General features: G+C 52.3%; 3 protein-coding genes and 1 non-coding gene across 4 annotated transcripts; 1 reads left to right on the top strand and 3 right to left on the bottom strand.

The window, feature by feature from the left end:
• Positions 1–5202: 5202 nt before the first annotated feature.
• SMAC4_06941 (uncharacterized protein) lies at positions 5203–7218 on the top strand (the record flags this gene model as incomplete). The annotated part of the gene is made up of 1 exon (XM_066090540.1): positions 5203–7218. The coding sequence occupies one exon, from the start codon at positions 5203–5205 to the stop codon at positions 7162–7164; it is 1962 nt and encodes a 653-aa protein (XP_065946008.1). The 3' UTR covers positions 7165–7218.
• A 2762-nt stretch (positions 7219–9980) lies between these two features.
• On the bottom strand, positions 9981–10054 carry SMAC4_13204. Its single transcript has one exon. It is a non-coding gene; the product is annotated as a tRNA-Val (tRNA).
• Positions 10055–10546: 492 nt separating this feature from the next.
• SMAC4_06942 (uncharacterized protein) lies at positions 10547–11187 on the bottom strand (the record flags this gene model as incomplete). Its single annotated transcript, XM_003344587.1, has 3 exons — positions 10547–10887; positions 10953–11028; positions 11161–11187. 3 exons carry the CDS (start codon positions 11185–11187, stop codon positions 10547–10549), a joined length of 444 nt encoding a protein of 147 aa, XP_003344635.1.
• Positions 11188–12308: 1121 nt separating this feature from the next.
• SMAC4_12958 (uncharacterized protein) lies at positions 12309–13532 on the bottom strand. The gene is made up of 2 exons (XM_066091188.1): positions 12909–13532; positions 12309–12852 (listed from the first exon to the last, which is right to left on the bottom strand). The coding sequence occupies exons 1-2, from the start codon at positions 13302–13304 to the stop codon at positions 12709–12711; spliced, it is 540 nt and encodes a 179-aa protein (XP_065946007.1). The 5' UTR covers positions 13305–13532; the 3' UTR covers positions 12309–12708.

The following is a 13532-nucleotide window of genomic DNA, read 5'->3' as shown; positions in this document are numbered from 1 at the left end:
TGTTGAACTTGTCAAGGTCGTCGACGGTGAGACCGTTGGCGGCGGCGATGGACGAACAGCTATTACCGCTCTTGATGATGTACGAGGCACACTCCCCGTTGGCCTTTGGCTTGGGTCGAATGTCTGGGAGAGGGCCGATCGTGCAGCACACGGCCTGGCCGACCACTAGACTGTTGCAGCCGCTGTCGGTCAAGTTGTTATACGACTTGAACTTAGTCAAGGTAATACCGCACTTGTCCTCGGCGAGAGTCTGGCATATGTCACCCGAAACGACCTTGACAGTGGTGCAATCCGCGAGGTAAAGACGGGGTTGGAGGGCTGTGCTGTTGCTGTAGATGCTTTGCGAAACGGGCTTTTTATATGGACGAGTCTTGATCTGAACGCTCTGTCGTTCCACTTTCGTGGCCCCACTGGTATCGACACAGACGGCCTTGCTCCAAGACAGGACTGCGGCCTGAACTGAAGCGATGTTGCCGGCAGCAACTCCAACAGTGTAGTCAGCATTGCGTCCCTTGCCACAGATCTGGAGAAAGCTTGACACGCTTTCCGGGTTAACAGTTTCCCTCCTGTCTTTGGCAAGAAACTGGGCGTTGATTAGAGATGCCACACTAGCCTTGTCAACCTTGGAACCGGCGAAGACACCGACCACTACCTCATTGGAGCTAGACGCCAAGTCTCGGTTAGCAAAATATCGTGACTGCCATAAGCGGCAAATGTAAGAAGGGCCAAGCTTACTAGCCAAAAATGATGGTTTCATCACATCCATCAACAGTCTGGAGATTGCGCTGCACCTCTTGGGCAGCAAGAAGGACATCATCGCGATCACCACTGACGCTGGAGTGCTCGCCGGCCCGCCAGGCCAGTTCCGCCTCGACAGTGTTACTATTACTTGCCTCGACACAGACATCAGAGGTAGCAGCAGCAGCGGTAGAGAATCCGCCTTCGTCCTCGCCATCAAGTAAGGACTGAGAGGTGACGATCTCAGCAACAGCAGGGTTGACTGGTGCATTGCCAGCCGTGCTGCACGCCCTGACCACAATGTCCGGGGTGTCCAGCGGGATGTGGATGGAAAAGTCGATCAAGAGGGTTTCGTTGCAGTGTTTGAGCCGGTCAAAGGTCGAGTAAACGGTCCATTCTTCCGGGGACTGGCAGTTGCTGCAGGCGGCAGGACAGCGCCTTAATTGGGAGAAGAAGGGAGAGGGACTCTCCAAAGCGTCAGAGGGGGAAGCAAGAGCGGCGGCATTGGCAATCCCCCCGATGACATCTGAGACTACTGCCCATGATGCGAAGAGGGACGAGACCAGTTTGCCAAAAGAGGTGGCAGATGGACGTCCCATTGTGGGATCTGGTGAAAGGAGGAAAAGAGCGAATGTTGAGGACGAAGGACTTGAACAAAGAGAGAGTTGGTAAGGGAATACCAAGTTGAAAAAGATGTGTGAACCCCCAAGAAGGGAGAAAAAGAATCGGAGATGCCGCCGATGATGGTGCAGAAGGAGAACTGATGGGCGACAGGCGGTTGAACGTCCGTATTATATGTACCTACAGGCACCGTACGTATTCAGGTAGATTATCTAACGATTATTCCTTGCAAACAGTCGGTAGTCTGATGGAATCACAGCCCTCACGGACTGGACCTCGGGAGTCACAAGAATTCTCTAAATTCCCCACTGCCCGATACATGTCACCAGTAGACCCTCTGCTCTGGCGCTCGCTGCTTGGGTCTGGTTCATACGTTCATGGGGTGCCAGGCACCATCCCAAGAGTTTCCCGGTCGGAGCCTGGCTTTGCAGACGTCGAAGGATGGAACAGCTCACCTAGCACCTGGAAATGTAGAGGTGGAGTAGGGTCCCCAACGGCCATCACATCACCCCTGGTCGGTCTGGAGCGTGACCAACTCGCTCGAGGAGATTACCTACACTTGTACGAGGGTGTACAGTTACATCGTGAGAATCCAGAACACCCAGAGGTCATGATGAAATACAATACAATGCTGGAGAGTTTGTTGGCGTGATACTTAGGTGGATAGGGAAACAGGGTAATCCATTGGCTTTGGAAGTCTTTTCAGTGCTAAAATGGGTTGCAACACTACGAGCTCACACACAACCAACAACCACTGCCTTTACTCCATTTTCACCACCATGAGCACCGCTCGCGATGTTGACCCGCCGTCAAATCCTACTTGACCAACTTGAAGGAGGAAAGCGCTTGGTCTGAGTACCACGCCAACGGACTTACCAGGGTTGGATTGGACATACACACCGACATTTGGAGACATTTTCTCTGATGGATTATAGGATTCACAGACGTTCCGACCTAGGGTGCGGACAGGCTCTCGGGCAAATTTGGTCGCGCCTCAATTTCCGGAATTGCAAGCACGCGCCGGACAAGTTTGAAACCCCAGCAGGACGATACACTTGCGAAGTAACAGGTGGTATTCTCTTCCCAATGAGGCCAGATCCCCGTGATAATAGGATCTAGATGGAGCAGTTAGCTGTAGGATTGAGATGACTCTCTTGCAGTAAACTTATCCTGTTGGTAAGGTACCTCTAGGTATGTTTTCTCCTTGGGAAACAGACTCGGGAGCTCGAATATGAAAAGAGAGAAGTCGAATGCCTAAAGCCGTTGCGAGTTTCTTGTAACCTACCTCTGGATTTCTTCCCTTTTCTTTCACGTCTTTCACAACATCCCCGAGGTTTTCTCTCCAACATTCTGATCGTCGAACGTCCTGTTGCGCATCACGACGTTCTCTTTTTTGTATTCCCTTGTTGGTCATATCAATCTTTCGCTTTCGCCAACGGTCGGGTGATTCCAATTCTTTCCGACCACAATGCGCTTCTCCTTTGCCCTCCTACTTTCCTGCCTCAGCACCGGTGTCCTGGCCGGGGGCATCCGTGGTGCGTACGAGCGCATGTTCATCTGGTACGTCTACCAGGCGCACATCACGGACCTCGACTGGCGGTACTCCAGTGTCGACGACATCGAAATCCTCAGAGATGGATTTGGCACAGCAAAACCTCACGGCACGTTGACGTTCAACGAGTTCATCGAGTACGTCAACCGCCCAAGGAACGCCAAACCGGGGACAATTCCCAGTGTCTCCAACAGTCGGACGCCGGAAGTGTCCAATTGCCCTTCGACCCGAAGACCACCAAGTACTGCACTTATTGGTACGACAACGATGGAAGTCTTGACTGTGAATGGGTCCCTGACTCGTGGAGCATTGAGATGGAGGACTTTTTGCGATGGGTAAGTCCTTAGTCTTTGGCCATGTCCAACTTGCGGCCGCTGGTGTCGTCCAGTCCAATCATCAAGTCCCATCCACTAACCGGTATTAGAACCCCTCCCTCACCGCCAGCTGCGGAAACTTCATCGAGGGCCGGAGCTACTGCGTTGAGGCATACGGAGAGCCGGCTGGCGGTGTCGAGCCGCCCGCCGTGACCGGTGGTCCCTCCACTCCTTCCACCTCGACCGTACCGGCGACCACCACTACCGCCCCGGCGGGCAACGGCATCACCACACCCCTGCCGATCCAACCCGGCATGGTCAGTGACTGCGACTCTTTCTATTTTGTCAAGTTGGGCGATAGCTGCACTACCATCGCCGCCAGCAACGGCATCTCCTTGACCCAGTTCACCACTTGGAACCCGCAAGTCGGCGGCGCTTCCTGCTCCGGGCTCTGGGCCAACGCGTACGTGTGCGTCAGCACCATTGGACACTCTCCATCCGTCAGCACAACCGTCCCTGCTGCCATCCCGACCACCACCGCACCCAGCAACGGAATCAACACGCCCACTCCCATCCAGCCTGGCATGGTCGGCAACTGCGACGCCTTCTACCTTGTCAAGGCCGGTGACAGCTGCGCCACCATCGCCGCTGCCAACGGCATCTCCGTGAGCCAGTTCACTACCTGGAACACCCAGGTCGGCGGCGCTTCTTGCTCCGGGCTCTGGGCCAACGTGTACGTCTGCGTGAGCATCGTGGGACATAGCCCTAGCTTCACCACGACAACCAAGCCTGCCACGACCACCACGGCCGGTAACGGTATCGCGACCCCAACCAACATCCAGCCGGGCATGGTGAACAACTGCGATGACTTCTACCTGGTCAAGTCTGGCGACTCGTGCGTGTCCATTGCAGCGGCTAAGGGTATCACGGTTGCGCAGTTCTCCACGTGGAACTCCAAGGTCGGAAGCACATGCACGGGTTTGTGGGCTGATACCTATGCTTGCGTGAGCATTGTCGGACATACGCCTACTACGGGTACCTCTCCCGTGTCGACCCCGTCGCCGATCCAGTCGGGCATGGTTTCGGGATGCAAGAAGTTTCACTTTGTCCAGGCCGGCGAGACGTGCGATACGATTGCGAGCAAGTATGGCGTCACTACTGCCAACTTCAAGAAGTGGAATCCTGCGTAAGTCCTTCTTTCTTGGTTTTCCTTGGACGTACCTTGTTGCTAACTTTCATGATGTTGTAGTGTCAAGTCAGACTGCACCGGAATGTGGGCCAACACCTATGCTTGTGTCGGTGTTTAAGCGATAGCCAGGCCTTCGGGACAACCCCAAAGTTGGAGATCGGGTCGGTCTCGAGTCCTTGGATGAAATCAAGGGGACAGGACTTGCCGCACGTACTGGATTGCCCTCCGCTCTCTCCTTCCACTTTGTGAGTTGCCAGGCGGTGCCAAAGAAAGAAAAAAAGCCTTACACATCGGCCCAGCGAAAGAAGATCGACTGGTGTGTAGTCTTCCTTGGCCGCCGCCTGGCTGCGAAAGTAATGTAATTCTACCATCAACTGTGTCCATCTGGATAAGTGGTGTGGTGGCCTTTCATAACCTAATATAATTTGTCAACCTTTCAACCACCGGCATGTGATAACAAAGGGACTGTGATGGGTCGCCTACGTACCCGCGTTACTCCTTCAGGTAGACCGTTGCTCCACCCTTAAGCAATCCTGGTGCCTCTCTCTTTCTTCTGTGTGTCTGCCCCCTGCAGTGGCGGCGGGTACGACCCTCCAGTCCATGTCCATGTAATCTAGACCGACCGTGCCCACCTAGAAGTATAAAGCCCGGTCAGTTCTCTCTCCCTCCCTTTCACGACTTTTGTCCCTCCATTTCCTCCATGACACCCTTGACATTGATTTGAGTCCTCCTTCAACCCTACACCACCTGGCCGTAACACCTTCGTGGCAGGTTCTCTCGCTTCCCTAATGGAGATGATGGACTTCTCAGCCGACGACCTCGCCAAAAATGAAGCTGCATTCAACGGCCAAAACATTCCCGACGGTCTAGCCTCCAAAGTCACCCAGTGGTGTCTGCTACGCGGCATCCGACACCACCCCGGCTTTGCCATTGAGTTGCACGGCACCCCAGAGCTCCCTTCCATCACCCGGGCGCTCAACGCGCGCGCCATCATGAGCGGCGAAATCCCGCAGATGGAGAAGGAGGAAGAATTCCCGTATTGCTTTTGGCACCCTGACCTGCCCAGCGAGCAAACACTCCGGCAACTTATCGCCCGGTATGGAGAGACGCGGCCAGCCATCCGGTATCAAGTTGGACGTGTGTGTGCTATGGCCGGCTACACCGCTCTGTACGACGAGCTCGATCTTTTGCCCGAGGTTGCCATTGCAGAGGAAGCCCGTGATAGTTCTGCACCCGGAAGCAAAGTCATTTACGAGTCCATCATGCGCCAACCAACCCGTTACGCCATCATGGACGACTACGCCCTCAAGATCCGGACGGAAGATCCCAGGCCGGGAGTTTTCCTCATGGGAAACACATGTACCCGTCAAACTCTTGCCAAGTACCCCATGCCTCCGGGCAACTTCTTCAACCCTCACACAATCCCGGCCCCAATCTTCGACATAACCGAGGACCGCAACCTTTCCCCTGACAAGAACGCTCTCCGCCCTTCCCAGATTCCTGTTTCCGAAGATACCCTCCGGCTCTTGTACGCCCCGCTCCCGCTAGATCTCCCATCTCACGCCGCTTCCATAGCCGACAAGAACCTCCTCATCCTGATGGCCGCTTGGTCCAGTAATATTGAGCGGTACTCGCGTCTCCGGCGGCCTGGTGTCGTAATCCCTGGCGAATTGCAGTGCGTCGTGCGTGGCATCTACCACTCGGTCTTCTTTGCCAAGTGGTGGGCATCCCCAGAGCAACTGGCAGTCCACAAACAGCTGGGCATCAACCTGATGCCATTTATCCATGCCCGCTTCGTCATGCACAACGATCTCTCTTGGTTAAAGGAGGATACGCCCGAGGAGGACATGCCGACTCTCATGTGGTTTCCGGACCATGCGCATCAGTGTACGTATTTGGCCATGGCGCGGATGAGGCCGACGGAAAGAACCAAGTTTCGGTGCGCGAGGGCCTTGATCGCCATAGGCGATTACGAAGGGTATGAGAAGCTGGGCGCGGGCCTGGACATGAGCCAGTACTGGGAAGCTAAAACCCGGCAACGCAGAGAAGAGGCGTCGGGAATTTTTGAGGGCGTGGGAAAGAAACTTGTGGAGGATATTGAAAAGAGGGCCAAGGAAAAATGGGGGACAAGAAACATCAACGAGCGCCCTCGCGACCCGGACTATTCGTATTTCGCAGAGTGGCTTCATGAGTTGATGAATATGGCTGAAAATGATGGTAAGGAGGAAAATGATTTGGCGTGGCTTACGCACATGCTCGATGTTGAGGATAGGCCGCCTCAAGCGCTGAACTTGTATCGGGAGGTCAAGACAGAGATGACGGGATTCGATGAGTTCAGCGACGGGACTTATATCCCAGTCATGACGGATGAGGAGTATGAGGATTGGGCTGCACAGCACGAACCCCGCGCCGACCCCAGACAGCCCAATGACTTCGACCGACACGGTGGCGTACAAGGCATCTTCTTGCGCGTGGCGGCAATGGACGAGGCGAAGAGAATGGTACCAGAGGGTTTTGAGTGGCGAAGCCTGTACCAAATGTATACCGATTGGGATCATGTACCGGAGGAGGAAAGGAAGTACTTGGGCGTATATCCGAGAAAGGAGGAGTGGGGGTTGAGATATGTCCGCCGCAAGCTTATCAGAGGCAGAGGCGGTAAGATGGTATGGGCTACAGGATGTGGATCGGTTTTCACAGTTGAAGGGGATGCTGAGGATTATGACAGTTCTGGGAGACGCTTAACGACATAGAGAGGTCCCTTGGAGAGTAGTTAGTTTTGATGCCCTAGAGTAGCCGCGTGGCCCGTCGTCTTTCCCAGAAGACGATGTAATATAACAGAAGTGTCATATGTGATGTGCTGATAACCAGAAAGGTACTTGATGACGGCGCCATACTGACATCAAGGGTCTTGTCTGGGAGATTGATTTGGAAAATATACTGCCGCTCCAAAGGAAAACTCTGACACAGGTTCTGGAACTGCTTATGTTCAGGAAGAGTCGCTACAGTGTGCGTAACGTCGAGTTTTCTCCCTTGAAGAAGAACGAAGGGAATAGACACCCCTGACAATGTGCTAATCCATTTTGAAGGTATACGATAATTCGGGCCATTCATGTAAGCTAGCTCTTCGACAAAGCAGTCAGGTAGGTTGACGTCGAATCTACTTCCTTCAAGAAGGATATGAAATAACAGCCGCCGCTTCTGAGGAGCAGAGTTTCGACCCGCGAGCTGATAATTGGAGCTGGTCTCGTCAGGAAGGGAAATGTTGAGTTCTATTCCTTCCACAATGATTCGCAGGGAGTGTGTGTTGGAAAGAAGCTCCTGCTTCAACGCCGTAAGGGAGACCGGAAAATCAGGCTCAGGGAACATGTTTGACCGTAAGGCAAGATTTGACGACGTTGACTTTGTTTCCAATAAGAACCCCTCGAAGTAGTTTGGTGTAAGGATTGTGCGTAGAGAAAGAATGACGATGAAATCGGGATAAAACTTCCAGCAACTTCGTGGGTTGCTAGTTGCACGGGCGAGGAAAGTCAGGGAGCCAATTGTTCGCTTGCACAGCCCACTTCATTGTTTCGCCCAGCAATAGCTGCTCAGCCACTAGGAGGACATCCGTAGAAAGATAAAATAGGATCCCCCCCTTTATGAACCATAGGAGGAGGGCAAAGATATAGTTTCGGGGCTCTGTGGATCGGAAGGAACCTTTCAGGCAGATTTCGACCAGCTGGCCTAAGCGAGCCCGCCTGTTGTTCTGGGCTTTAAGGTATTTGAACGGGATGTTCTTCTGCAGGCTGAAGTGGAAAAGTTCTGTAAGGTGTTGTGGGTATTCTTAATTCCATAAAGGGAGTTCATCGTGGCCCAGCAGCGTAATGCTGCTCATCATGTCGAAAGCTTTATGGAGTCTAAGGCCATCGAGTCAGGCGGATCCGCATAGCAGCCCAAACTTCTGATCCAGCTGAATTTCTTGCATGATCCATACCCTGCGCCAGTACGACCGCGTGCAAAGTTTGACGGTACTATCTTTCACGACACTCAAAGGATATTGGTGACGGCTCATAACTTTGACCAGAGAAGTGGTCTCTGCCCAGGGTGCTCGCTGATGGCCTCTTCTGGCCGTACAATCCGAGGACATGGAGAGCCGCATTGCTATAGTCTGATACCCCTAGCCAAGCTATAACCAGCTCAGCCTGGTTGAATATTCTGCCCATCATCCGCAGCTGTTCCGGCTTTTTCGCCATGGGGGTTGTGTTGGTTGATGCAGATAGCGTTAACCCAGAGGGGCTTCGAGCGCAGTTCCAACGTCACTTGGGTTTCCTTCAGAACTTCGTACAGACTTTTCCTGATACGCAAGGTATAGCAGCCATTGATCAAGATGGACGGATCATTTGTGTCGTCCGGCGGCCCCCCATTCGTAGGACAACGCCTGGTATTTCGGTTTATCCTTGTTGAATATGAACTGTAGTGCGTTCAATCGGCTTGTTGAAATCACGGTGATGCTGGTCCGATCGATACCATCTCCGGTTCGAGCGTGAATAATTGATCCGAATGTGATTTAAACGCAACAAACGGATGGAATCCGCGTATTCGAGTGGTTGTTAGTTCTCGCTTGACCATTGTCTTGGTCCTGTGGGCGAAGAAGACTCAGAATCCGAAGACATCTCTTCCAGACATTGGCGTGAAGTGGTCTCGCTTCGAGGGGTGTCGGGTAGCTGAGGGGGCCGGAGGAGTGAACGCTCTCGAGGACGCAAGAGGGGTCGTGGTAAGGTTTATCAAGCAATATGGTCAGTCAATGGTTTGCACAAACTGCCCATTTCGCGCTGCTAGAGCTTGTTTCCGCCACTGGGGGAAGAGAACGGTGCCGGTTCCTGATGCTTCATAATCGCCAACAAACATCGCGGCACATGGTGGGGTACGGAAGGCTTGCGAAGTTTCTACCGTGCGGTGTGGCGTACCTCTAGTCTCGAGCGATGGGTTCATCGGAAGAGTTCGAGCGCGTGCTTCGGTGGATGAATCTCTAGAACGGCGATGCGATAGTTATAACTGAGCTCGTTGTCGTTGTCTGTTGTTCCTGTCGTCGTCATCGCATGTTGCCAGCGCAACTGCGATTTCGCCAAATGCTTAGGTTCGGTCATCGAACAACAGAGATATCCATCCCTTTGGACAGGGTGTTCCAATTGGGATTGAATGTGTCTATGGTGATTGATGTCGCAGAATAGAACGCGAAGGAAAGATCGGATGCAAGCCACAAAGACTGCAGAGTGGCTCCCCCTCATCCAGTCTTTCTCCTCCTCTCCTCCCCTCCTCCCTCATCCCCCAACGCGCCTTCCCGATGGACATCACCAACATCTCGAGGGAAACGACATTCGGTCATGCGGAATGGGATCGCTCATTCAAAGTCATCTTTATTGGTAGGCTTTCAGTTCCAAAAGTTTGGACAAAAACTCATGGCTGGGATACCCGAGAAGTGCAAAAACGGCGAGTGTCTGCATGACCCAAAAAGAAAAGAGAACATGAGAAACATGCGCACAGAACATGACCAAAGATGAGGGAAATCCAAAAAAGAATTGCTTCATGATCCGACCCAGGCTCGATCTGGGGACCTTCAGTGTGTTAGACTGACGTGATAACCAACTACACCATCGGACCAGCTGTTGTTGTTGAAGGTTTCGGCTGGATGTGGGCCTTATAGTGGTGGTGATAGTGCGCGAGTAAGTCCCTTAGAAACACTACAACCTCTACGGACATCTTTACCATCTTACACCCCCCGAAAAGTCGCCTTACCGAAGAGGAAAGTAACCCAAGACCTTGCGAGTGAACCGAATGCACTTACTGTTTCCAAAAGTCTCTCGGAGGCACTTGCCATGAAGTCAAATACCACAAGCTGAGACGCCCAACCCGTCTTGATCACCTCGTTGCCCTCGCATATGCCATATCAGAGCACTTCCTATCCATCCAGCCAACCATCCATCCAAACTGGAAGAACTCTAATTCATTCACATTACACTACCAAATATACTGAGTTTTTACCTTGCCACTAATATCCACCGTTCCGTAAAAAGCGTTACCCCTTTACACGTCTCGCTTGCTCTCGTAACCATCCATCTCCCTCTCCTACCGTCATACTACCACATCAACCGCTCAGCTCCCAAGATAAGCCCTAATAGCACCCTGCAACCTCCCCGCGCCCTCGCCCACCATCTGCGTAAGGTTCTCCAGATCATCACTAGCAGTGATGCCGAACTTACGAATGAAGTCCTTGGCAGCAGACTCGAGATCGCCGTAGTCCTCGACGGCCGCGTCCTCCTCGGGACGGCCAAAGTAGGCGTTGGACGAAATAGCCTGAGCACCCTCAAAACCCTGCAGGCGAGCCTTGGTCTCGGCCTTGACGGAGGGATCATAGTTGCCCTTGTTGAAGAACTCGTCAGAGGAAATGGCCTTTTGGTTGGCGAACTTATTGCGGGCGTATTGTTCTTCGTCGGCTGTATTTTGTACATTAGCATCTCGTATTCTGAGCAAAATGGTTGGGAAAGAAAATAAAACATACCGTCACTAGCCTTAATAGGCCCAACGCTTCCAAACCCACCCGCATTCTTCTTCGCCGCCGCCGCCGATCCTCCCGCCTAAGGAATATACCAAAAAAAACCAGGACGGTGAAATATACATATATATGAAACATCCTGAGACTGGCACATTAACATGGGCTAAAATTATAGCACGACCACCGCGAAGTAATTTGGTTATTATTACTATACAAAAGGAAGAAAACATTCTTCAAGCATATGCGGTTCTGAAGAGAGTGGGAGCGCCGACTCGCCGCCTGTCGAGCCGCCGGGCGAGTACGCCTTGTTATACGGGTTCGTACAGCGGCCCCACACGTCGTTGGTGCGTGCTCTCGTAGTCTTCCTATTCCGCAGCCCTGCCCCGTATGCACATCTAAGAGGGAGGAAGAGGGAGAAAGAGGGAGGAAAAAGATAGGGGGTTGCGGATAGAGGCACAAGAATAGACGGAGAGAGGCAGAAAAGAGGCTTGGGGCGTAATAAATTCTGGTCATTGTGAGTGACCACAAGAGCCTTCCCCGAGCTGGTTACAGGTGATTGCCGGGTAAGTCGCCGGAGAAGGTGTCTTCCGAATGAAAAAGAAAGGAGAGAGAAACCCATATCATCCACAAGGCAGCAGATGAAATTTGGATTTCTCTCTCCCAAACCTCCTTGTCTTTATCCAATTAACCATCAAGCATCCCAACAGCCTCATCACAACCAGTTTTTGTAAGGGCGGTAAAAAATCTTCCGCATGCTGGAGTGATGATGGGTGCTGCGTTCGCACTGAATTACTAGCCGTTTGGTTCAAGTGTCCCGAGGGAACGGAACGCTAATTGTGACAAGGGCAGTGTTCTGGGCTTGGAACAGTAGTTCAATTCCGCTGATAAACTACTTTGGTCTCGAAGGCCTTGTTGGTCCTTTCAACCTCTAGAGGAAGGTTGGGCTTCAAGGCCTTCTTATGCCAAAGGGAAACGGTACCTATCTAGTATGTACGGGTCTTTGTCACCTAAGGCTCCAAGGCATCTAGCAATCTGCATACATGTAGGTCTTTCTCGTATGACACCAGGAGTGTGGTGTATGCCCGTTTAACAGTGTGGCATATGCTCGTTTGACGGTGTGGCATATGCCCATTTGATAGTGTGGCATATGCTCGTTTGACAGTGTGGCATATGCCCGTTTGACAGTGTGGCATATGCTCGTTTGACAGTGTGGCATATGTCCGTGTGACACTAATTTAGTTTGGCGCACCAGAGAGAAAGTGGGTATGTTATAAAATCACTGGCTAGTATACGGTTGGAAAGAAACGTAGGATATGAAAGTGATAGCCCAGTTATACTGTATTTCTCACGGTGTCATATGTGTTAAATATCACCAATAGGTGGAAATTTTCTTGAATCTAGAAGGTATGTCTCAAATTTTAGAAGTCTATGACTCAATAGTGTGTATCATTTCTAGTTCTAAGATTCTTCAATGTGAACATCGCAATGTCGCAACTCCCCGAGTCAACCTATTTGTGGCGTGAGGCCGTCCCAACAAAGCGGGATTGCCGTTTGGTGGTGCCGTTGTAGTTCCGAAATGATGCAGGTTTGATCGGATGCGGGGATCGCGCAGGCAGTACAGCCGACTGTTTCTGCTGAGTCGTCAGCTTTGGATCCGTGTCACCTTTAGCCGGTGCACGCGGCACGACATCACGTGCACGTTCCGCCGTGCCGGGACCCATCCGCCAGTGCCGTGACACCGAACATCGTTCGTTATGCGGTGTTATGGCTTCGTCCGGTCGCCTTCCTCCCTGTCGGAGTCAAGGTCGAGATCATCATCCTCCTCCTCGCTGCTCATCCGATCAAGTTCATTTTGCAACAATTCCATGATCTTCTCCTGATTGTTCTCGAGGACCTTTGCCACGATCTAGTGATAGTAAGTTTCCAGTTCCTCATCTTACTTTTTGCTGCTCGTTTGCTTACCTTGTCTGTGAGCAGATCCTTGGCCTTCATGTAGTCGCAACAATGCTCGATCGCATAGTCTTTCACCGCTTTGGCCATTTCCGGGGAGAGTTCACAGCCGGGGTGGGCGGGGATGGGAGGTGGGACGAGGACGGTTCCGTCCGGTCCGGTTATGGTGCGCGTGGATGTGCCCGCGATGTCCGTGACCGTGGTGATGGTGAGGCCTGTGGCTCCCATGCCCGTGGTCTCTGTGACAATCTGGGATTGCTGGGCTGGCGCTTCAGGTGTAACCGTGACAGTGGAAGGGGCAGTTGCAGGAATGGGAGACTTTTTGTCCGCATCCATGTCCGCTAAGGAGAGCCTAAAGTCCTTTTCGGATTGCGGATGAGACAGGTCAACGGGGTTAGTATGATCCATTGAGGCTGGTGCTGAATCCAGGTCTCTTGGATGTCGTATATATGGCTTCGTTTCCAAAATGTCAAAGAATCTGTCGACTATAGGTACGTGATCGGGATTGAATTCGGGTCCAAAAGTCGGAAGAGGAGAACGAATGTGCGTGGATTGGTGTGATGTCTGTTCCTATAAGGGTCTTGAAGAGTTGACAACTGACATGTCCAAGTCTGATGATATAAGCATAGGACGTGA

This window comes from Sordaria macrospora, chromosome 2, assembly GCF_033870435.1.
Source record: "Sordaria macrospora chromosome 2, complete sequence".
NCBI classification, from domain to species: Eukaryota; Fungi; Ascomycota; class Sordariomycetes; order Sordariales; family Sordariaceae; genus Sordaria; species Sordaria macrospora.
The sequence above is the reverse complement of the archived record's forward strand: the minus strand, read 5'-3'. Positions and strand labels throughout refer to the sequence as shown.

Excerpts from the sequence above, each read along its gene's own strand:
- SMAC4_12958 (XM_066091188.1), bottom strand. The coding sequence starts at position 13,304 with ATGGATCATACTAACCCCGTTGACCTGTCTCATCCGCAATCCGAAAAG. Across the intron at positions 12,853-12,908 it reads AGGATCTGCTCACAGACAAG|ATCGTGGCAAAGGTCCTCGA; the intron begins GTAAGCAAACGA and ends TACTATCACTAG.